General features: G+C 50.4%; 6 protein-coding genes across 6 annotated transcripts; 4 read left to right on the forward strand and 2 right to left on the reverse strand.

Annotated features, from left to right (window-relative positions):
- Positions 1-73: 73 nt before the first annotated feature.
- N7516_006787 (uncharacterized protein) lies at positions 74-13,225 on the forward strand (the record flags this gene model as incomplete). Its single annotated transcript, XM_057219507.1, has 4 exons — positions 74-356; positions 422-4,130; positions 4,178-12,716; positions 12,779-13,225. 4 exons carry the CDS (start codon positions 74-76, stop codon positions 13,223-13,225), a joined length of 12,978 nt encoding a protein of 4,325 aa, XP_057073598.1.
- A 555-nt stretch (positions 13,226-13,780) lies between these two features.
- N7516_006788 (survival factor 1 family protein) lies at positions 13,781-15,185 on the reverse strand (the record flags this gene model as incomplete). The annotated part of the gene is made up of 4 exons (XM_057219508.1): positions 13,781-13,879; positions 13,949-14,810; positions 14,894-15,109; positions 15,166-15,185. 4 exons carry the CDS (start codon positions 15,183-15,185, stop codon positions 13,781-13,783), a joined length of 1,197 nt encoding a protein of 398 aa, XP_057073599.1.
- Positions 15,186-15,619: 434 nt separating this feature from the next.
- N7516_006789 (mitochondrial 54S ribosomal protein uL11m) lies at positions 15,620-16,257 on the forward strand. Its single transcript, XM_057219509.1, has 2 exons — positions 15,620-15,766; positions 15,860-16,257. The coding sequence occupies exons 1-2, from the start codon at positions 15,638-15,640 to the stop codon at positions 16,190-16,192; spliced, it is 462 nt and encodes a 153-aa protein (XP_057073600.1). The 5' UTR covers positions 15,620-15,637; the 3' UTR covers positions 16,193-16,257.
- Positions 16,258-17,681: 1,424 nt separating this feature from the next.
- N7516_006790 (uncharacterized protein) lies at positions 17,682-20,454 on the forward strand (the record flags this gene model as incomplete). The annotated part of the gene is made up of 5 exons (XM_057219510.1): positions 17,682-17,730; positions 17,817-18,124; positions 18,291-18,635; positions 18,701-19,625; positions 19,688-20,454. The coding sequence occupies 5 exons, from the start codon at positions 17,682-17,684 to the stop codon at positions 20,452-20,454; spliced, it is 2,394 nt and encodes a 797-aa protein (XP_057073601.1).
- A 649-nt stretch (positions 20,455-21,103) lies between these two features.
- N7516_006791 (putative mitochondrial carrier protein (Pet8)) lies at positions 21,104-22,180 on the forward strand (the record flags this gene model as incomplete). The annotated part of the gene is made up of 2 exons (XM_057219511.1): positions 21,104-21,163; positions 21,224-22,180. 2 exons carry the CDS (start codon positions 21,104-21,106, stop codon positions 22,178-22,180), a joined length of 1,017 nt encoding a protein of 338 aa, XP_057073602.1.
- Positions 22,181-22,271: 91 nt separating this feature from the next.
- On the reverse strand, positions 22,272-22,821 carry N7516_006792 (uncharacterized protein; the record flags this gene model as incomplete). Its single annotated transcript, XM_057219512.1, is given in 3 exon segments — positions 22,272-22,421; positions 22,435-22,491; positions 22,540-22,821. Coding segments are annotated over 3 exon segments (489 nt in total), but the record flags the coding sequence as incomplete, so codon positions are not given.
- Positions 22,822-23,342: the final 521 nt, after the last annotated feature.

Genomic DNA, 23,342 nt, shown 5'->3' on the forward strand with positions numbered 1-23,342 from the left:
CACCACATCCGCGCTCCTATTCTTGCTTTACCACCGATGAACATTTCGAATTCGACATAATAATCTCGACATAATGGAGGTCGCCTCATCAGGCGTGCCAAATGGTGCCTCAACACCAGAAACCATAGCTCTGGTTGATTCCGGTGCGGTCATTCAGTACTTGACCGAAGTGCTCCAGGTGACACTGGGAGCCCAAAGGTCCGAGTTGGAAAGCGCTGGGAGCTTGCTTTCGGAATCAAGGTACAATGAAACACTGCAACGGTGTACGCGATTCGCCTCGGAAGCGCAAGTCGCACTCTATGTGCAAAAGGACATTGTGACAGTGGAGGAAACCAACGGCGAAACGGAGGACCAAGGTAAGTCCAGCCCAAGTGATCAGCCGTTAGATGATGCGATGCTAATGATGTCGGCGATGAAACAGCAGTGCAATATGTCTATAACCTTTCCTCCGATATCTCGTCCGCTCCAACAACAGTCTCCTCGGTGGCTATAATCAAACGGCCTGTTCCAATCGACATGAGTCTTCCGATAGCGTCGCAGGTCCAAGTCATGAACCTCCCCGGTCCCGCTTCTCTCAGCAACACCAGCGCCCAGCAAGGGAATTCAATGTCGCCCTACCAGATCCTACACTTGATGATACACCATGGTCTCAGTCCTTACTTCGAATCCTACACTCGCAGCCAAGAGACAGCCGTCGGCACCAAGTCGAAAACCGATACGGAGGCAAAGACTGGTATTCCGGGAACAAAGAAGAAATTCGCGGACCTGGAGCTGGGGTTGATACACCTCCAGCAGAATGTGGAGATTCCAGCTCTGAACCTGCCTCTTCATGAAGTCGTACAGGCTGCTCTGACGGATGCGGAAGCGCGTGGTATCAAACCATCGGTCGAGTTAATTCCGTCGGCGGTATTGGAGAGCAGTGCTTTCACAAACAGCATTCAGAATGTCGTGAACGGTTGGATTAGATCCATCCAGACGATCACTAAGATGACCCGCGACCCGGACAGCGAATCTGCTTCTCCCGAGGTCAACTTCTGGCTGTCCCTGGAGGCTGCCCTGGAGGGAATCGATGCTCAACTCCAAAGCGAGGGTGTTAAGTTGACTATGGATATTCTCCGCCATGCGAAACGGTACCAGCCGACCCTCAGTTTCGTGGCAGACACTGGGCTGAAAGAGGCCACCGAATTGGTCCAGAAATACAATCAATTGATGCGCGACTTCCCTCTCGATGAACTCCTGTCTGCAACTTCCTTGCAAAAGGTCCAGGAATCACTGAACTTGATTTTCACTCACCTGAATAAGAAGTTGAAGATTTGCCCCTACCCCATTAAGCGGGCACTTTCGCTCGTCGAAGCTATCTCCGGGGATCTTGATAAGAAGATCCATGAGCTTATCACTGGACGTACAGTCTTGCATCTGGATTACCGTGAGTTCCGGTCTTTGATGAAGACCACACAAGCGATCTGGCGTACTTGGGACGAAAACTTGAAGGAATTCACAAACGTTGCGCGTGAATCAACACGGCGTCGTAACGAGAAATTCATTCCAATCAAAATCAATGCGAGACATGACAAAACCCGCGAGCGGGTGAAGTATATCGACACCTTTAGGATCAACCATGAACAGCTCCAGAAGACCATTATCAATGTCCTCGGACCTAACAGCTCTTCATCTGCTGAGAATGGAGCCGGGGTTGATGCCGACGGCGCTGTGATAGTCGAGGAGATTGGTGATGTCGATGCCGTGGAGGAAGTTGCACACGCCTACGCTGCTCTCAAGAACGTGGATGTGTTGGATGTTTCACCGGAGGGATCATTTAACTGGGAGCAGGCCGAAATTGCCTACAGTGAGCGTACTTCCCGCGTTGAGAATTCTATCATTGCTCGTCTGCGTGACCGTCTGGCGACCGCTAGGAATGCCAATGAGATGTTCCGTGTGTTCTCCAAGTTCAACGCCCTTCTCGTTCGCCCTAAGATCCGTGGTGCAATTGGCGAGTATCAGACGCAACTCATTGACAATGTCAAGCGAGATATCAGTGCTTTGCATGAGCGCTTCAAGCAACAGTATGGTAATTCGGAAGCTCATGCTATGGCCCAACTGCGGGACCTACCACCAGTGTCGGGCGCCATTATCTGGACTCGCCAGATTGAGCATCAGCTTAATGGCTACATGCGCAAGGTCGAAAATGTCCTCGGTGAAAACTGGCACTTGCACGCCGAGGGCCAGAAGTTGCAGAATGAGGGTAACTTGTTCCGTAAAAAGCTCGACACCCGGCCTGTTTTCGAGTCATGGCTGTGGGATGTTCAACGACGCCATTTTACAATCGCTGGACGCCTGTTTAATGTCGTGCGTAACCGATCCGCAGGAAACATTTTGGAGCTGGCAGTCAACTTCGATGCTCAGATCATTGCCCTCTTCAAGGAGGTCCGCAATCTTATCTGGCTCAACTTCCAGGTTCCTCATGCTGTCAGCAATATCTCCAAGGAAGCGAAACGTGTCTACCCCTACGCCATTAGTCTGATGGAGAGTGTTCGTACTCTTTTGCAGACGAATCGGGCAATCGCGTCGATGACCGATGTCAATATGCTCCTCAACGGCTACATGAACGATGCCCAGATTATGGTTGCTAAGGGTATCCCTCTCCGGTGGGAGTCATTTGTCCATTCTTACGAACTGCATGTCAAACAGTCAGCATTGGCAAATGGTGCCATTGAGGCGTCTTTGCCTGGTCGTTCTGAAAGCAAGCATGTGCAATTTGTCCGCGAGTTTGCCATTTCAGCATCCACACTTCAGACGAAAACTACTGTGCTTGACACTATCAACGAGAACATCCAGAAATCGATCCATGAGCTCAAGACATGCCCATACGAGGCATCGGCTTTCAAGCAACGCTTAGACAGCATCCAAGTTGCTGTTGATAAGCTTAACCTCGAAAACTACGTGAACCTTGGATACTGGGTTGCTCAGCTTAATGGAAGCATCGAGACAATCTTGCGTGATCGACTTCTTCGCGCTGTGCGCGAGTGGATCATCACCTTCCAAGGTACCAACAATGAAAACTCAACTACTTCTCATCAACTTTCAGCGACCGAGTCAGATGCTTTGAATTACAAGATCCAGTTCCCTGAGCTCTTCCACGAGATTCTGATGAAGAACCAAGTCCTTCACTTGGACCCACCATTGCAATTCGCACGCGCAAGCTGGTTCTCCCACTTTGATGCATGGCTTGGTGTGATTTGCAATCTAGAAAAGATCAAACCTTCGCGTTACCAGATCTCAATTGTTGTGCAGAATGTTCGCCTGTCCGAAGTCTGCTTCTCGGACCTCCCACAAAATTGCACCAATGAGCTCAATGAAGTCTACAATGTCGTCGAATCGAGAGTAAAGGATGTTTCTGAGTATGTCGATAAGTGGCTGCAGTTCCAATCACTTTGGGATCTTCGATCTGAGCAGGTCTACGAGATCCTGGGAGATGATCTGTCTCAGTGGCTTCAGCTTCTTCAGGAAATCAGAAAGAGCCGTGCTACATTCGATACTTCGGAAGTCAGCCGCGGCTTTGGGAACATCAGGATTGATTATGAGCAAGTCCAAACCAAGGTGAATGCCAAATACGATCAGTGGCAGCATGAGATCCTCGTCAAGTTCGGTTCTAAGCTTGGCGGTCGCATGAGAGAGGTTCACTCCGAGATTGCTGCTGCCCGCAGGGATCTGGAAGGCCAAACCCTGGAGGCCTCTTCAACCGCCCATGCCGTATCTTTCATCACCATTGTTCAGCAGTGCAAGCGGAAGACTCGCGTCTGGGAGCCCGAGGTTGACCTCTTCCGCCAAGGCCAAACCACACTCGCCCGCCAACGTTACCAGTTCCCGTATGACTGGCTTCACGTTGAGAATGTTGATGGTGAATGGGCAGCCCTCAACGAGCTGCTTAGCCGCAAGAGCAAGATTGTCAACGAGCAAACCGAAGGCCTGCGTGCAAAGATTAGTGCCGAAGATCACGTCATTGCCGGCAAGATTGCTGAAGTTATTGGCCAATGGAACGACGAGAAGCCGGTATCTGGCACTATTCCACCCGAGGAAGCGTCTCGCACCCTGAGCTCTTTCCAGTCTCGCCTCGAGTCTCTCCAGTCTGAGTTTGAGATGGTATCAAAGGCCAAGGAAGCTCTTGACCTTCCCCCAGTTCTGAGTCATCACTTCCTCCCATCCTTGAGGAGGTCCAGGACTTCATGTCAGTCTGGGCTGCTCTCGCAACTATCTGGAATAGTCTCAACGACCTCCGCGATGGGCTTTGGACCAGCGTGCAACCCAGGAAGCTCCGACAGTCTCTCGATAATTTGATCAAAATGACCAAGGAGATGCCCAGTCGCATGAGACAATATGCTGCATTTGAGCATATTCAGAATGTCCTTCGGCAGCTGCTGAAAGTCAACTCCCTTTTGTCAGATATGAAATCCGAAGCCGTCAAGGAAAGACACTGGCATAAGATTTACAAGAGCCTCAAGCCCGACAAGCGTTTCTCTCTTGTCTCTTTGACTCTTGGTGATGTTTGGGATTTGCAACTCGCATCAAGCGATTCCATCATTCGTGCTATCATCGCACAGGCACAGGGTGAGATGGCATTGGAGGAATTCCTGAAGTCTGTTCGCGAGACTTGGCAAAACTATTCTCTGGACCTGGTGCACTACCAGAACAAATGCCGTCTGATCAAAGGCTTCGACGATCTATTCGCCAAGTGCAGCGAGAACCTGAACTCCCTTCAGGCTATGAGACATTCTCCGTACTACAAAGAATTCGAAGAAGAAGCCACATCTTGGGAAGATAAACTGAACCGAGTCCATGTTCTTTTCGATGTCTGGATCGATGTCCAACGGCAATGGGTCTACCTGGAAGGCGTCTTCACCGGCAATGCTGACATCAAGCATCTTCTTCCTTTGGAATCGGGACGTTTCCAAAATATTAACTCCGAATTCTTCACTGTCATGAAGAAGGTGTACAAATCTCCATTCGTTCTGGATATTCTCGCAATTGTTGATGTGCAAAAGTCCTTGGAGAGACTAGCTGATTTGCTTAACAAAATCCAGAAGGCGCTTGGTGAATATTTGGAGCGTGAGCGTGTCTCATTCCCTCGCTTCTACTTTGTTGGAGATGAGGATCTATTGGAGATTATTGGTAACAGCAATGACATCTTCCGTGTCGCCAAGCACTTCAAGAAGATGTTTGCTGGAATGTCGGGCCTTGTCATGGATGACGATAACAATATTGTTGCCTTCACTTCCAAGGAGGGTGAAGAAGTCCGTTTGAAGAAAGAGGTCAACCTCCTCAAGACTCCTCGGATCAATGATTGGCTCACCGCGCTAGAGACCAGCATGAAGTTGACTCTGGCAGAACTTCTCGGGGAGGCCGTTGAACAATTCGAAGTTCTTTACCATAGCAGCGATGTGGACCGAACGGGTTTCCATGACTTCCTGTCTAACTACCCTGCTCAGATTGTGGTCCTCGCCAGTCAGGTTACTTGGACCAACGCAGTGCAACACTCCTTGGAGGAAGGAGGTGCAACTCTCCCCGCGTTGCATGGTTCCGAAGTTCGGATTCTCGAGTTGCTGGCTTCCACGGTGCTTGGTGAACTCGATCCGATCACTCGCAAGAAGTGTGAGCATATGATCACAGAATTCGTTCACCAGCGCGACTGCATCTCCAAGCTTATCAGCCTCAATGCTACGACGTCCACGCACTACCATTGGCTCCTCCAGATGCGTTACGTCTTCAACGGTTCAGTTGACTTCTTGGAGCGTCTATATGTTCACATGGCCAACGCTAAGCTCGCCTATGGATTTGAGTATCTGGGCGTTCCTGAGCGTCTTGTTCGCACCCCTCTCACAGATCGTTGTTTCCTCACCCTTACTCAGGCTCTTTGCCAGCGCCTCGGTGGTTCGCCTTATGGCCCTGCTGGTACTGGAAAAACTGAGTCCGTCAAGGCATTGGGTCTGCAACTCGGTCGTTTCACCCTTGTCTTCTGTTGTGACGACACATTCGATTTCCAGGCAATGGGTCGGATTTTCCTTGGTATCTGCCAGGTTGGTGCGTGGGGTTGCTTTGACGAGTTTAACCGTCTTGAAGAACGTATTCTGTCCGCCGTCTCTCAGCAGATTCAGAACATTCAGATCGGTCTGAAAACTGGCGGAGATGGCGATAAGGCTCAAATCGAACTCGTCGGAAGACGACTCGCTGTGAACTCCAACACCGGAATTTTCATTACCATGAACCCTGGTTACGCTGGTCGTTCCAACTTGCCAGACAACTTGAAGAAGCTGTTCCGCAGTGTTGCCATGTCCAAACCGGATAAGGAACTAATTGCGGAAGTGATGCTTTTCTCTCAAGGTTTCAAGCAGGCCAAGTCTCTCTCCAAGCAGACAGTTCCCTTCTTCGACCACTGTGCTTCCCGACTCTCCAAGCAGGCTCATTACGACTTCGGTCTCCGTGCATTGAAGAGTGTGCTTGTTAGCTCAGGTGGTCTTAAGCGCGCTCGTCTTGCCAACACCGATGGAGATCTAGGCCCCGACGATATTATTGAACCTCAAATTATTGTTCAAAGTCTCCGGGAGACAATCGCTCCTAAGCTTATCCGGGAAGATGTGGAAGTCATGTTAGACATTCAGGTGGAAGACTTTGCTGGCGTGGATTATGTGCCTGCCAACTTCGAGAAACTCACCCAGGCGATCCGTGATATTGCCACCAAAGAGCAACATCTTGTCGACAGTGAGATGTGGATCACCAAGGCACTGCAACTCTACCAAATTCAATGCATCCACCATGGTGTCATGATGGTTGGAAAGTCTGGGGCCGGTAAATCGGCTGCCTGGAAGATTCTACTGCAAGCGATGCAGCGCATTGAAGGCGTTGAGGGTGTCTCCCACATCATCGACTCCAAGGTCATGTCTAAGGAGTCTCTCTATGGTAACCTTGACAGCACTACCCGTGAATGGACAGACGGTCTCTTCACTGGAATTCTGAGAAAGATCGTGGACAACCTCCGTGGCGAGGACAGCAAACGTCATTGGATTGTTTTCGATGGAGATGTTGATCCTGAGTGGGTTGAGAACCTGAACAGTGTTCTAGATGATAACAAGCTCCTCACTCTTCCCAACGGAGAGCGTCTGAACCTACCTTCCAATGTTCGTATCATGTTCGAAGTTGAAAGCTTGAAATATGCCACGCTTGCCACTGTCAGTCGTTGCGGTATGGTGTGGTTCAATGCCGACACTGTTACTCCAACCATGATGATCTCCAACTACGTGGAGAGCCTTAGGACAAAGACCTTCGAGGACCTGGATGAAGACAGCGCACCCGCAGGAACAGCAGCGATTCGGACACAGGATGCCCAGGACACAGTTGCAACAATTCTCAAACAGTTCCTGGAGGTCGATGACCTGGTTCTCAAAGCTCTGGAGGAAGCAAAGAAATATAACCATATCATGGAGTTTACAGATATCCGTGCTCTCAACACTCTCTTCAGCTTGTTGAACAAGGCCTGTCGAAACGTCCTCGAATACAATGCTCAGCATCCAGACTTCCCTCTGGACCCTGAGCAGATCGAGTCCTACATGTCCAAGAAGCTTCTTCTGACACTGGTCTGGTCTCTTACCGGTGATTGTCCACTAACTGACCGCAAGGCGTTCGGAAAATACATCACTGGAATGTCTACCATCGATCTTCCACCGGACGGCGATTCATCTCTTATCGACTACGACGTCATTCTTCCCAAGTCTGACTGGACCAGCTGGCACTCGCAGGTTCCCACAATTGATATCAACACACATTCCGTCACTCAAACCGACGTCATTATCCCCACGGTCGATACTGTCCGTCACGAGGATGTGCTGTACTCGTGGCTTGCCGAGCATAAGCCCTTGTTGCTCTGTGGTCCTCCTGGATCCGGTAAGACCATGACATTGTTCGCCGCACTCCGAAAGCTCCCGAACATGGAGGTTGTTGGTCTCAACTTCTCGAGTGCCACCACACCTGACCTCTTGATCAAGACCTTTGAGCAATATTGCGAGTACAAGAAGACTCTGAATGGTGTGGTGATGTCTCCGAACCAGATCGGCCGCTGGCTTGTCATTTTCTGCGACGAGATCAATCTTCCAGCCCCTGATCGCTACGGCACTCAGCGCGCCATCTCCTTCCTGCGTCAACTTGTGGAGCAGAACGGTTTCTGGAGAACTACCGACAAGACCTGGGTTACTCTAGATCGCATTCAATTTGTTGGTGCCTGTAACCCTCCTACGGATGCTGGTCGTACGCCGATGGCCGAGAGATTCCTCCGTCATGCGCCCCTGATCATGGTCGATTACCCCGGCGAAATCTCTCTCAATCAGATTTATGGCACATTCAACTCTGCTGTGCTTAAGATCCTCCCCTTGCTGCGTGGGTACTCCGAGGCCCTCACTAGGGCTATGGTTCAGTTCTATCTCGAATCCCAGGCCCGCTTCACACCCCAAATCCAGCCCCACTACGTGTACTCGCCTCGTGAGCTCACCAGATGGGTTCGTGGTTTGTACGAGGCTATCAAGCCACTGGAAACTCTTTCTGTTGAAGGCCTGGTCCGCATTTGGGCGCACGAGGCGCTGCGTCTATTCCAAGACAGACTTGTGGATGAAGATGAGAGAGATTGGACGGCAGATGCTGTCCGCCGGATTGCTCTGGAACATTTCCCTACTATCGATGACCAAGAAGCACTGAAGGGCCCGATCTTGTTCTCAAACTGGCTGTCTAAGAACTACATCCCGGTCGAACAGGAGAGCCTGCGTGAATTCGTGAAGGCACGTCTAAGAACCTTCTGCGAAGAAGAAGTGGATGTTCCACTTGTGTTGTTCAACGATGTCCTTGAGCACGCGCTACGCATCGATCGAGTCTTCCGCCAGCCTCAAGGTCATCTCATTCTCATCGGTGTAAGCGGAAGTGGAAAGACAACCCTATCTCGCTTCGTCGCTTGGATGAATGGTCTGAAGGTCTTCCAGATCAAGGTACACGGAAAGTATTCTTCGGAAGATTTCGATGATGATCTGCGCAGCGTTCTTCGCCGGGCAGGATGCAAGGGCGAAAAGATTTGTTTCATCATGGACGAGTCGAACGTCCTTGACTCTGGATTCCTGGAACGCATGAACACTTTGCTTGCAAACGCCGAAGTCCCCGGTCTCTTCGAGGGCGATGAATTCTCCTCGTTGATGACTGCTTGTAAAGAGGGTGCCCAGCGTCAAGGCTTGCTCCTCGATTCGCAGGAGGAGCTATACAAGTGGTTCACCTCGCAAATTGTGAAGAACCTGCACGTTGTGTTCACCATGAACCCGCCAGAGGAAGGCCTATCTTCAAAGGCAGCTACTAGTCCCGCCTTGTTCAACCGTTGTGTCCTGAACTGGATGGGTGACTGGTCTGACCAAGCCCTGTTCCAGGTCGGCTCTGAGCTGACTCAATCGGTCGATCTGGACAAGCCAAACTTCATCTCGCCTGATAGCATCCCAGTGGCGTACCGCGAGTTGGCTCTCCCGGCATCACACAGAGACACTGTTGTCAATTCCATGGTGTACATTCACCACTCTTTGCATCGCTTCAACGGCCGACTTCAGAAGCAACAGGGCCGGGCGACTTTCCTCACCCCTCGCCATTATCTGGATTTCGTTGCGCAGTACGTCAAGCTATTCAACGAGAAGCGTGAGGATCTCGAGGAGCAACAGCGTCACTTGAACATTGGTCTCGAAAAGCTTCACGACACCGTCGACAAAGTCAGCGACCTTCGAGCTAGTCTCGCACAAAAGAAGACACAATTGGAGAAGAAGGACACGGAAGCGAACGAGAAATTGCAGCGTATGGTTGCTGATCAGCAGGAGGCAGAACAGCGGAAGCACGTTTCGTTGGAAGTGCAGGCCGCGTTGGAGATACAAGAGAAGGAAGTAGCAACTCGGAAGGAAGTTGTCTTGCACGATCTGGCCCGGGCTGAACCCGCTGTCCTGGAAGCCCAGAAGAGTGTCAGCAACATTAAGCGTCAACACCTCACGGAAGTTCGATCTATGGGTAACCCCCCGGCCAGCGTCCGACTTGCCCTGGAAGCCGTATGCACACTCCTCGGTCACACTGTCGACAGCTGGAAGACAATACAAGGTCTCATTCGCCGGGATGACTTCATTGCCAGTATCGTCAACTACGATAACGAGCGCCAGATGACGCGCAGACACCGTACCAAGATGCAAAACGAGTTCCTCTCGAAGGAAGACTTCACCTATGAGCGAGTCAACCGTGCTAGTAAGGCCTGTGGTCCTCTCGTGCAATGGGTTGAAGCCCAAGTCAACTACTCTGCCATCCTTGATCGTGTTGGCCCTCTACGTGACGAGGTGGACCAGCTCGAGGAGCAGGCCCTGCAAACCAAGGCCGAAGCTCAGGCCATCGAAAATACTATCAACGGCCTCGAAAGCAGCATCGCTACCTACAAGGTCGAGTACGCGGCTCTTATCAGTGAGACGCAGGCGATCAAGACCGAGATGAACCGAGTTCAGTTCAAGGTCGACCGCAGTGTTCGTCTGCTTGATAGTTTGTCCTCTGAGCGTGGGCGCTGGGAAGATGGAAGCAAGTCATTCGAAACTCAGATCGGCACACTTGTTGGCGATGTCCTCATTGCAGCTGCATTCCTTGCATATGCTGGTCTTTACGATCAGCAATTCCGTAAGGCAATGGCTGAGGACTGGGTCCACCAACTGGGGGCCTCTGGCATTCAGTACAAGCCTCACAATCCCATCACGGAATACTTGTCCAATGCTGATGAGCGTCTGACCTGGCAGAGTCATTCTCTTCCCGTTGATGACCTTTGCACAGAGAACGCGATCATCCTCAAGAGATTCAACAGATACCCCCTTATTGTTGATCCATCTGGCCGTATTACAGAATTCTTGCAGAAGGAAAGCAAAGAACGCAAGCTTACTGTCACGAGCTTCTTGGACGATTCCTTTGTCAAACAATTGGAGAGTGCCTTGCGTTTCGGAAACCCCATCCTTATCCAGGATGCCGAGCATCTGGACCCTATTCTCAATCACGTCCTCAACAAGGAATACCAGAAGACTGGTGGTCGTGTCCTCATTCAATTGGGCAAGCAAGAAATCGATTTCTCGCCATCCTTCAAGCTCTTCCTGTCAACTCGCGATCCATCTGCCTCGTTCCCGCCAGATATTTGCAGTCGTACCACCTTCGTCAACTTCACTGTCACCCAGAGCAGTTTGCAGACACAGTCTTTGAACGATGTCCTGAAATTCGAGCGACCCGATGTCGATGAGCGTCGAAACAATCTCGTCAAGATGCAAGGAGAGTTCAAGGTCCACCTTCGACAACTCGAGAAGCGTCTTTTGCAAGCTCTCAACGAGTCCCGCGGTAACATCCTTGACGATGACAATGTCATTGAAACTCTTGAGACTCTCAAGAAGGAGGCTGCCGATATTTCTCTGAAGATGGACCAGACCGAAGGCGTTATGCTCGAGGTCGATAACGTTACGCAGAACTACAGCATCATTGCTCGTTCATGCAGTGCCGTCTTTGCGGTTTTGGAACAGCTTCATCACATCAACCACTTCTACCAGTTCTCCCTACAGTACTTTGTCGATATTTTCAACTCTGTTCTCTACCAGAACAAACGTCTTGCTCAGGAGAAGGATCATTCTGCGCGTGTCCAGATTATTGTTAGGGACTTGTTTATCAACACCTACCAGCGTACCTCGCTGGGTCTCGTTCAAAAGGATCGCATTACCCTTGCCATCCTGCTCGCTCAAGCTACTCCGTACCCAATGGACAGGACGATTCTCGATCGCGTCCTTGATGAGACAGTGGAGGACACGGATCTTTCAACTGCCGTGGACTCCCGCGACCAAGTGATGACGAAGTTGGCGAACACGTCCCTCTTCAGAGATCATCTTTCGAATGTCACCGAAGAACAGTGGGATCGCTTCTTCGGCGAGGAGCTTGCAGAGAACGTCGTTCCGGTCATGTGGGACGAGAGTGTGTCGCAACTCGACCAGCTCCTTCGGTCCTTGCTCCTTATCAAGATTTGCCGCATGGACCGATTCGTGCCCTCCGCCGAGCGTTTCATCGGGGCGGTGTTCGGCCGCGAGCTCTTCGAGGGTGGTGCCGACCTCAAGGATGTAGTTGACCAAGTCACTGCAACCAGACCCATCGCACTCAGCTCCAGCCCTGGCTTCGATGCCAGTTACAAGGTCGACGCTCTGGTCGAAGCCACACGCGCAACCTGCGCTAACATCGCCATGGGTTCCAACGAAGGTCTCGAAAGCGCAGACAAGGCCATCAGCAATGCAGCTGCAGTCGGTAACTGGGTGCTGGTCAAGAACGTCCACCTGGCGCCTGCTTGGCTGCAGAGTCTCGAGAAGAGACTGGATTCTCTCAAGCCACACAAGGAATTCCGCCTCTTCTTGTCCATGGAGTCCAGCCCTAAGATCCCTGTCAATTTGATCCGGGCCTCGCGTGTGCTCATGTACGAACAGCCCGCGGGTGTGCGTGCAAACATGAAGGATTCCCTCTCTTCGCTGAATGTGAGAGCCAGCAAGGCCCCTGTCGAAAAGGCCCGTGTCTATCTTTTGCTCTGCTTCTTGCACGCCGTCGTCCAGGAAAGACTCCGCTATGCACCAAGCCTTGGGTGGAAGGGCTTCTGGGAGTTCAACGACAGCGACGTAAGTACCCTACATCCATCCATCCATTTATTATTCATACAGATGCTAACACTTTCCCTCAGTACGAATGCTCAGCCTACATTATCGACCACTGGGTCGATTCAGTATCCCAAGGCCGTTCCAACGTTGCTCCACAGAAGATTCCATGGGAGATGATCCGCACTCTCGTCGCAGAGATGTACGGTGGTAAAATCGACGACGCAGGAGACTACCAGCAGCTCGAGAACCTCGTCAATAGCTTCCTTACACCCGCCGCCTTCGAAGACGGCTACAAGCTCGTCTCCGGTGTAGAGAACGACAGCCTTTTGACACTTCCCGAGTCCACTAGCATGCGCGACTTCGTCGCCTGGGTTAACAACCTCCCTGAACGTGAACCTCCTACCTACCTGGGTCTCCCTGCCAACGCCGAGAAGCTCTTGCTGGTCGGCCATGGCCGTAAGATGATTTCCGATCTCTCGCGGGTTACGACCCTTCTTGATGAAGGCGAGCAGTTGATGGTTGATAATTGATCTGTACTTGTTTTTGTGTCTGTTTACTTTGTTTCTTTTTCTCCAAGTTCCTAGATTTACTGTTGGTGGATGAGTTCATAAACACCGCTGGCGGCTTTCTATTTTTTGTTCTGAATTCAATTGTACTGTATACAGCTTTGTATCTTTCTTTTTGCATCTTTCTCTGTACATTCTACACTTATTTTGAGGATTAGCACCGGACACGTCCGGTCTTTCCTGTACAATCACTTGTACCTTTTACCTCGTTGCATCCTACATGTAACATGTATCATTAGTTAGCTATAACTATTACGAGTCCCAATGAACCCGGATGTACTCTCTCTCCGCCTCCCCTCGCGTATCTACTAAAATATGTTCAGGATATAGTCAAAATAGCATTAAGTATCATGTATACAGTCTGTGGATTATCTGGTCCGCATGAAGGGAAAGGGAAGAAGTAGTCAAGCCAGTCCTCTAGACATAAATGTAGCATCAGGAAAATCATCACAATGAACGCCAACAATCAGGTCCCGCAGGGGAGAATGAGGTCCTATGTACGCAAATTAGGCGGGGCCTTTACGAGATGAAGGTCGACTCGGAGAACATAATTCCCTCCTCGGTGATCTCCTCATCGCCGAGCTTCAGCTTGAATGAGAGCTTCTCCTGGGGCGAGTACTGTGCAAGATTATTAGATATGTTTGTTTTCTCCGATACACAAGAAATGAGAGGAAAGGTGGTGCATACCTGGAAGATGTACGGCCGAGTACCGGCAACACTGCCAGCAATGCTCTTAATGAAGCCGGGCACCTCGGCCATGACGTCGATGCGATCCAGTCGCGAGCCGAGGGCGCCATTCACCTCGGCTGTGAGCTCCTTGTCGCCGGTTGTCTTGCCGCTCCACTCCCACTTGATGGACTTGGGGGCGGGCCAGTCACTGCCCTCGTCCTGACCGGTTTCTGTGTGGGTTGCTTTGTTGGTAGTGCCGGCGTAGATAACCTCGCCATCCTTGACAATACCGCCGACGTTGACCGTGGTGGAGCCGTAGGAGGGGGGAGTGGTGTACTCCATCATAACGGCGGAGTAGGTGGGGGGTTTGGAAGTTGATGAAGTTCCAGCGGGCAGCTGTGTTTTTGTTAGCATGGGGCGGTTCCGCTTGTTACTTTCTGTGTAGGGCTTCTTACCAGCGTGGTGAGGCTTCATGCCCTGCAGGGCCATGATGAAGAGACCACGACCACCGAGATCGTAGGTCTGGTCCTTGGTGGTGATGCTACCCTCAACAGCGCAGCGGGGCCAGAAGGCATGACGCATAGAACCCCATGGGTTCTTGGGGTCGGTTCCGAAGTATGAGGTTCCGTCCTTGCCGACGACGAAACCAGGTGCGGTCTGGGAGAACTTAATGTCGACCAAGGCGCCGCTATTAACGGTAGACTTGATGGTGTAAGAGTTGCCCTCCTCGTTCAGGGTGAGCGACAGGTTGTCGGCGCCGAAGGAGAGCATGTTCTCGTCGAACATGAAGTTGGAGAGCGGATCCGAGAACCACTTGTTGTCGCCCTTTCCGCTGACGTCGAAAACCTTCACATTGAACTGGGCGGTGGTGTGGATTCCGCTATAATCGGGATCAAGAATCAGAGTCAGCTGCTGTGGGGTTTGATTCCAGAGTAGAAATTTTAAGCTCTGAGTGTTCCTTACACGATGTTGCTGTAAATAACCTGAACGAAAACCAGGGTCCCGTTGTCGGCCATGATGTAGAAGGTCTGGGTTTCGACATTGGTGTAAGAGAATGCGCGCCAGCGCAGAATCTCCTTGTTCACATCAGAGAAGGGAGTTGTCTCGGTCTGCTTCGCAACAGACTGAAGAGCCTCCGGGCCATAGATAGGCTCCTCGGTGCCCACCACGGCGGAGAGACTGCCCGCACGGAAATCGGTCAGTGGAACCACAATAGAGAAGGGCACGGAACATACGTCGACTTCAACCAGTTCATGGTTTTCGATAAGGTTGAAATTAATAAATTAAAACTGGAGAAGAAAGGAAAGAAAAGAGGAAAAAGGGAGGTGAAGGGAAGATCGACGCGCGGGGCCCAAGAGAGTTCTAGTTCGGATGTCAATGGGGACTATTCGGATGAGAGGGAGATACACCAGATAATCGATTCTGGATATTGTGAATTATCAAGATTATCAAGAATATTAAGAATATTAAGAATATCAAGAATATGAAAATTCAAAAATAAAAAAGAGTCAAATGAATTCCAAAAGACTTCAAAAATCCCCCGAAAAGCAGAGAAAGGAGTGCATCTTATGACGTTGGACTGCTTTCGCTCGCTTCCCACTCTTCAACCAATCAGCGTCCTCAACTGAAAATCTGCAAATCTTCCGAATTCATCTTGTCTCTCTGCTTTTGGCCTTGAAACTTATTCTCCAACATTATTCTTTCATCATGGCACGAAACGTATTGGCCAAGGATCAATTTGTTAAGCTCATTGTTGGAGCTGGTCAGGCCAGTCCCAGTCCACCTGTTGGTCCAGCTCTGGGAAGTAAAGGTGTTAAGTCCATGGACTTTTGCAAGGTTGGTATTTGTTTACCCTTTACCCTTTACCCTTTACCCTCAAGGGAAATTAGCAGATTGAACCTGTAATATATATTAACTACCTCACTATAGGAATTCAATGCCCGCACAGCTCACATCAACACTGGTGTTCCCATTCCCGCGCGTGTCACCGTCCGTCCTGACCGATCCTTCTCCTTCGAACTCCGCACCCCGACTACCACCTACCTCCTGCTCAACGCGGCCAATGTCGAACCCCGGAAGAACCGACTGCGTGGTGCCATGAACCCTGGTCACGATGTTTGTGGCAAGATCTCCCTCAAACACGTTTACGAGATCGCCAAGCTCAAGCACACCGAGACGCGGTTATCAGGCTTGTCCCTGGAAGGATTGTGCAAGAGTGTCATGTCCCAGGCCAAGTCCATCGGTATCCAGGTCATTCCCTGAATATCACAAGAACAATCAACTTGTATAATTATTGGTCATTCCGGTCGTGCTCCAAGGGGCTCTACTTGTTTTTGATTTGGATCCTTTTATTGGGCGTTTTCTGCGAAATTGGGGGGGGATTTTCTTCCTCCTGTTGTACGATACCGATTATTATTATTTTTTTTTCCCAAATTGTATGTCATATCTATTTGATCGCAATTCAAGAGATATTTTGCATTGTAAATTATTTTGTTACTTCGAATCTTTTAGGGGGGGGAATTAACTACCAAGGTAGAGTGTAGAGTGACCTAAAATGACAAATATAAACCGGCTCATCGCCATTAGTAATCACTGCAATGTGAATTAATTGACTGACATGTGATCATACGCCATTTTACCATCCAACAGTGAGATGTCGACCATTTTATCAGTCAAGACCAGACAGCCAAGAGGGAAGACTACAGATGAGGTCACCGACTTCAACATTTCCGCGGAGCGGAGAACTTGGCATATGGCTAGGTGTATGACTCAGTCCGACCTTGGCATGGCCAAGAATGTTTTATGTGTCACAATATAACGTAGACATAGTACTTGGCATGTAATGAGAGTCTGGAGGTTCTCAAGAAAGATGGTCTAGCCCCCCGATGTAGATATATACAGAGAGGAGGAAAAGGGAAATCCAGTGGAGTCAGCAGATCTACTAACCCCATTGAGGTAATGTTCCAGATCATGTAAGATCACAGAATGTACACCTGCATAGGGTAACATCCATACTACTTCCATACCCTATTTAGGTACTTCCATACGTCCACATGGGGTACTCCCTAAGCTTAGAGAGGGTAGGGGTCCTGGTCCGGGAAGTCGGCACGGGTCGACATCATCCTTCAATTCTCCGCGACCATCCGACCTTATGAGGTAAGGTATTCACTAAGTAAAATTGGAGTAAATTTTGAATAAATTTGGGTATATTTGACCTATATATTCCCCCATATCTAATGAAAAAAAAAAAAGAAGAAACAAAAAAAAAGAATAGAAAGAAGGAAGATAAAGAAGTAAATGAGGTCAAAGTACAAAATACATACAACATAGTCTGAACAGTCTTCCCCCACTCGCCCCCAAAAATCAAGTTGGCCTGAGGCCCACGACTTCTCACATCTCCCCTCTTCTCAGCTTTCTCATTTTACTTCTTTATCTCTTCCACTTTTTCCACCCTTTCCTGTTCTCATATCCTTCTTATTCAGACCCGGCATACCCGGATTCCTGAATTCCTTGACCAAACCCGGGTTCTTGATCGCATTCGGCGGGAAGAGGGAAAAAAAAAAAGTTAAAAAAAGGGAAAGATTTGCCTCTCGCATCACTCTTTTTGACTTCTTAAGACTCCATTTGAAGAAAATCGTCCAATTCGGTGACCTTGATAGTATTTGAACTGGTACTCAGTTCGGTATCTAATCCTTTAAAGCTCCCACCGTGAGGGGAATGTGTCTCACGTTCCGAGCGGGCGTCGAAGACTATGACGTCTGAAATAACTGATTCAACACCCACCAACCCGATGGATTCAGGTATGTCTTGGCTGCCATGCTGATCGGGTGTGATGATGTGTCCCAAATTCCTGCCAACCGTCTGACGCATGTCTCTATCCCCTCAGGTTCCCAAACTATGCACAACCCCGCCAAGATCCCCGGACAGGCTCCGGAGCCCGGTGACGCCGACGCCAAGTCGAGAGCTCCGCCTACTCAGGTCCGTTTCTCTTCCATCACAGAGGAGATCGAACCCGGCCGATCCGAGTTGTCCCCTGTACCAGAGCAACCGCAACAATCTCTATCATACGGGCAAAACCCACCTACGGACGAGGAACAATTACGGTCGCTGGCGATGAGTATGCAGGGCGCACAGCTTCAGGAGTCGCGCTTGCGCAACTTCTCTTTTGACCCAATGTCTCTTCCTTCCTCCAGGGTATGTCACATCTACCTCTAATTTGCCATCGGATGTTCTTCCGAGTCTTCCAGTCTCTTCATGCTTCAAAATGATATTCATTTCCCTACGTCCAACACCGGGCTCTGGGCGGAGACGGAGTGAACCGTGGCAATCTCGTCATCATACTAACTTTGGATCCCCCCAGGTTGGCTCTCGAGAGTCGAGTGATCGTAGCGGCCATGTCACCGGTGCCTTTGCCTCTCCACATGCGTCTCCTCCAGTCTCTGCAGTCCAGTCACCTCCTCTTACTCCAGCTGCAACCCATTCTCGGGAAGGCAGAATCAGCGACAGCGCATCTCTGAAAGCTACCAGCCGATCCCACCTAGACACCAATTTCACCCCGGAAGCTTCACCTCCAGTTGGTTCGACCGACAAGAACGGCACTCCTCGACCCGCCTCATCCTCCCGACCCCTGTCTACCGATCACCTGCCCACCACAAAAGCGAAGGTTCAGAGCGAGCTCCTCATTCTATTCAACTACCGAAACACCGTGCGCAATTCTTCATAGGAAATGACGGGGGCTCCCAAGAAGAAAGCCCCCCTTCCACTCCAAAGGAGTCGCTCACCCCGCCAGGGGCTATGACCCCTATTGGCGAACCTAATGATCCATATGCCCGCCACAAGCGACCACCTCAGTCTAAAAACCTTGCCCAGTTGGATCCCCGGTTTATCTTCAGCGGTCGGGATGTCAAGCGCTCATTCCGTCCGAGCGCTGCCCGATCCACCAGCGCAAGTGACCTCAGTAAATCTAGTGACAAGCGGAGCATATTTGGTAGTGCCAAGAAGGAGCATGGCGACAAGAACCATGGCCACCAACATCATGGCTCCATGTCTGAGCTGAAACGATTCTTCAAGATGGGCCATCGCAACAAGCGATCTGAATCCCCGGCATCCATGCCTAAGAAGTCGAGTCGATCCTCTGGAAGATCCACTTCCTGTCAAATGGCTCCAGATAATGTTCCTTTTGCCGATGATCATGGCCTCAATTCCAAGTATGGAAAGCTGGGCAAGGTACTCGGATCTGGAGCTGGCGGTTCCGTGCGTCTTTTGAAGCGCAATAGTGACGGTGTCACTTTTGCAGTGAAGCAATTCCGAGACCGTCATAACTGGGAGAGCTTGAAGGAATATTCCAAGAAGGTGACAGCAGAGTTCTGTATTGGCTCCACCTTGCACCATGGCAATATCATCGAGACCTTGGATATCATCCAAGAAGGCCCTCGCTGGTATGAGGTCATGGAATATGCACCGTTTGATCTGTTTGCTATCGTGATGACGGGAAAAATGGGCAAGGAGGAGATTGCCTGCTCTTTCAAACAGATTTTGAGCGGTGTAGCGTACCTCCATGGCATGGGTTTGGCCCATCGAGATCTGAAACTGGATAACGTGGTGGTGAACGACCGTGGCATCATGAAACTCATTGATTTCGGAAGTGCCGTCGTGTTCCGCTATCCTTTTGAGAACGACATTGTCCCTGCTTCAGGTATGTATTCTTGTATTATTATTTTTCGGCCATAGTTGATGGTTACTGATTTGTATGAGCAGGTATCGTTGGCTCAGATCCTTATCTTGCCCCGGAGGTCTACGATGAAAAGAAATATGACCCCCGCCCCACGGATGTTTGGTCGCTGGCGATCATCTTCTGCTGTATGACCTTGCGCCGCTTCCCGTGGAAGCAACCGCGCATGACCGACAACTCATACAAGTTGTTCGTTTCCAGCCCGACCCCCGGCACCCCGGTTGCTGAACCCGACTCACGCCGTCGGCCCAAGTCGACACCTGATCTTCCTTCCCAAGGCCAGGACAATAAGCGTCTGACTCCACGCTCGAGTGGTCCTTCCGACCAGTCTGGATCGGAGCAGAATCCAACCGGAAATGAAAACGGAGATGCAAACAAACCAGAGCCCTCGCAGAGGGACGGTGATTGCTCTCCCGATACTGCTCAGAAGCAGATCAGCCAAACCAGCAACGGCCCCCATGAGCGGCCCACCCGCACGACCAGCAAAGAGGCACCACCGGTTCCGACATCATCACAGAATTCTGGGCAGCGCCAGGAAGTCATCAAGGGCCCATGGCGACTTCTCCGGATTTTGCCGCGGGAAAGTCGGTACATCGTTGGCCGCATGCTGAAGACCAACCCGAAAAACCGAGCGACACTCGACGAAGTACTGTCGGATGACTGGGTAAGGAACATCCATGCATGCCGGCAGGACGAGAATGGTGAAACCATCAGTGCCCCTGGCCACACCCACGTCCTCGAGCCCCCCGCGCAAAGTGCTGCCGTCACCAGCAAAGCGACCAAGGCTAAATAATATCCCTTCTTTGTATCAATTTCTCCTCGTGTCTATATATCCCCTTTATCCTTTGAGAATGGGGTGGCACTTTTTGTCCCTTTTCCTTTCGCGTTTCCTGTGTGATTCCCTACGAGTACTGTAGATGATTTTGGCGGTTTCCTCATTCCCCGGGCCTTGTTTTGAGATGGGTTGATATTCTTGAATAAACTTCTCTGACATTTTATCGCGCTTGAGTTTCTCAAGATCTCGAAGAAAACGGAGCATTGGCTCTGGCTCGACGATCGATGTTGCTGATAGACTTGGTATGGGATGTCGAAGTGTTTTGCTTTTTGTCAGGACATTCTTTTATGAAGGTGTCACACTTGTGCAAGGGGGCTTTATTTTCTTAAACAGTAAATAGTTAAATGTGAATACTCCGTACAAACATACAACATACTATATCTTTGGGATTGAACCTGACATAGCGAAGATCAGCGATATCGGATGGCCTGACCGCGGGCCAAAAGAAACTGCCAAGTCATCCGCGGAGCTTCCCGAGGTCCCGAGAGGTCTCCGTTTTGCCCGCTTCTGTACAACATACTTCGTTGCTGTTCTCGACTTCCTACTTCTACCCAGTTGGCCATGTGCTTGTGATAAAAACGATTTTCATATTCAATTCTATACAAAGATGGCCCAACAACCTGACGGGGAGCCACTGGTCTCCTCCTTGTGGACGAGGTCATTAATTGTAAAGCTTTTCCAAAGCTCTTCCCAGGAATATCCCTCTAACGGCTCTGCAACAATATAGTCCGGCGCAATTGCAGGCCTAACCGTTGACTGCTCCCTCTACCCCCTTGACACCATCAAAACCCGACTCCAAAAAGCACGCGACCACACCGCGCCCCAAAACCGAGTCTCCCTACGCCAAACCTTCCGCGGTATCTACGCCGGTCTCCCATCCGTCCTCTTTGGCTCTGCTCCCTCCGCCGCCTCCTTCTTCATCGTCTATGATGGTGTCAAGCGCACCCTCCTCGCACCCCAACCCGCGAACAGCAAGACCAATCCTCAATCCCGCTCCCACATAATCCTCACCCACTCCCTCGCCTCCTCCCTCGGCGAAATCGCCGCATGCGCCGTCCGCGTCCCAACAGAAGTAATCAAGCAACGCGCCCAAGCCGGCCTCTTCGGCGGCTCTAGTCTCCTCGCACTGAAGGATATACTGTCCCTGCGACACGCTGCCCCAACAAGCACAACCCCAGCATCCTCAACCCCAGCAGCGAAGCGCGGCTACAGCCAGGTCTTCCGCGAACTCTACCGCGGAGCTGGAATCACAATCGCCCGCGAGATCCCCTTCACTGTGCTGCAGTTCACGATGTGGGAGTCGATGAAGGAAGCTTACGGCAAGCGGTATCTGCGAACCAAGGAGACGGCCTCGTCTCTCGCGGAGACACAGATCCCCGCTTCTACGAGCGCCATGTTTGGTAGTGTCGCCGGCGCAATTGCAGCTGGTCTAACTACCCCGCTAGACGTGATCAAGACACGGGTTATGCTTGCGCGACGTGGAGACGGGGGCGTTGATGCGCCTGTTCGGGTCAAAGAGATTGTGCGCGGGATTGCGCGTGAAGGACCCGGTGCTTTCTGGCGTGGTATTACGCCGCGTATCACGTGGATTGGTATTGGTGGCGCTGTTTTCCTTGGGAGTTATCAATATGCTTCGAATACCCTTGAGGGACGTCGGGAGGTGCAGGCGGAGAAGGGCCTTTGATTAGATACTTTCTGGTCTTGTGGTTTGTATATATTTGGTATATAGAAGACCGAAAGAGCATATATTCAAGAAAGCGAGTTGCTTATATATGTCATTTGCTTTCCTGGCTAGGACTGCTTAGTTCTTTAAGCATCCAGCGTAATCTCCGAACTTGCCCGGCGGTCAGAACTTCCTCCATCTGCTCTTTGCGCAGGAAATCATGCCCTGCGAACTCAAAGCCTGGAACAACAACCTTGTGGAACTACCTAGCTAACCATTTCTCCCATTTCAAAGATGTACTCCCTCAGATGCATCCGGTAACAAAAAAGAAGCTTTATACTTACTTTAAGTTACTTACCCCCTTCAACAACCAACTACACCCTCTCCCCGATCTCAAAACCAGGCCCAACAACGAACGCCTCAATCCGCGCTTTGGGCTTCTCAGCGCTATATCCCCGCCTGTGCTCCCGGCTTACCTCGTCCGCGTGGACAATGACGTACCAACCCCGCCCCTTTGCCAGACGTACGGAGTACACCGTGCGGCGTTGGTTACGGTGGAAAGCGGCCAGTGGGCGCTGCGGTGTGAGGAGGTAGAGGATTGGGGAGCCTACGGAGCGGGTCTTGGTATCTGTATTTATGTCTGGGTTTGTAACAAGGTTATTGGCTGTTGGTAAGGGATTACAACTCTATATGGATTTCGATCTCGTGGAAGTACCCGCTGGATGTGGACGGAGATTTAGAGCGTTTATGGTAGATTTGATTGGAGGTTCTTTTTGGGTTAGGGTTTGAAGGAGGTGGGTAGGGTGGTTTTATACGGGAAGAGATTAGGATACAGGCTTTTTTTGTATATTGTTTTTACTCGGTAGGCTTTGATGATAGAGATATAGTTATATATTATAGATGGTTAGAGTGACAGGGTAACGGACAATAACGAGAGCATGTCGCGTTCAGGTATATATTCCTTACTAGCTTATATAAAGGATCTATATTGAATGAGGTATATCTCGTCTCGAATGTTGGTTGTATGCCTTGATAGTGGTATATAATATTAACTATCCACTAGTTAACTAAAATGCTTAGAATACACCTTATAAGGGCCTCTTGGAAGAGAATATATATAGCCTTCAACCTGATTTTGATAATAACGGACAACCACCCACTCTATGAACGGAGTTGACATCAA

This window comes from Penicillium verrucosum (genome assembly GCF_028828655.1).
Source record: "Penicillium verrucosum strain IBT 35672 chromosome Unknown utg000002l_segment0_segment0, whole genome shotgun sequence".
NCBI lineage: Eukaryota > Fungi > Ascomycota > Eurotiomycetes > Eurotiales > Aspergillaceae > Penicillium > Penicillium verrucosum.

Bases quoted from the DNA above. Each gene is read 5' to 3' on its own strand.
- N7516_006789 (XM_057219509.1), top strand. From the start codon at position 15,638: ATGGCACGAAACGTATTGGCCAAGGATCAATTTGTTAAGCTCATTGTT. The intron at 15,767-15,859 runs GTTGGTATTTGT...ACCTCACTATAG, and splicing joins AGTCCATGGACTTTTGCAAG to GAATTCAATGCCCGCACAGC.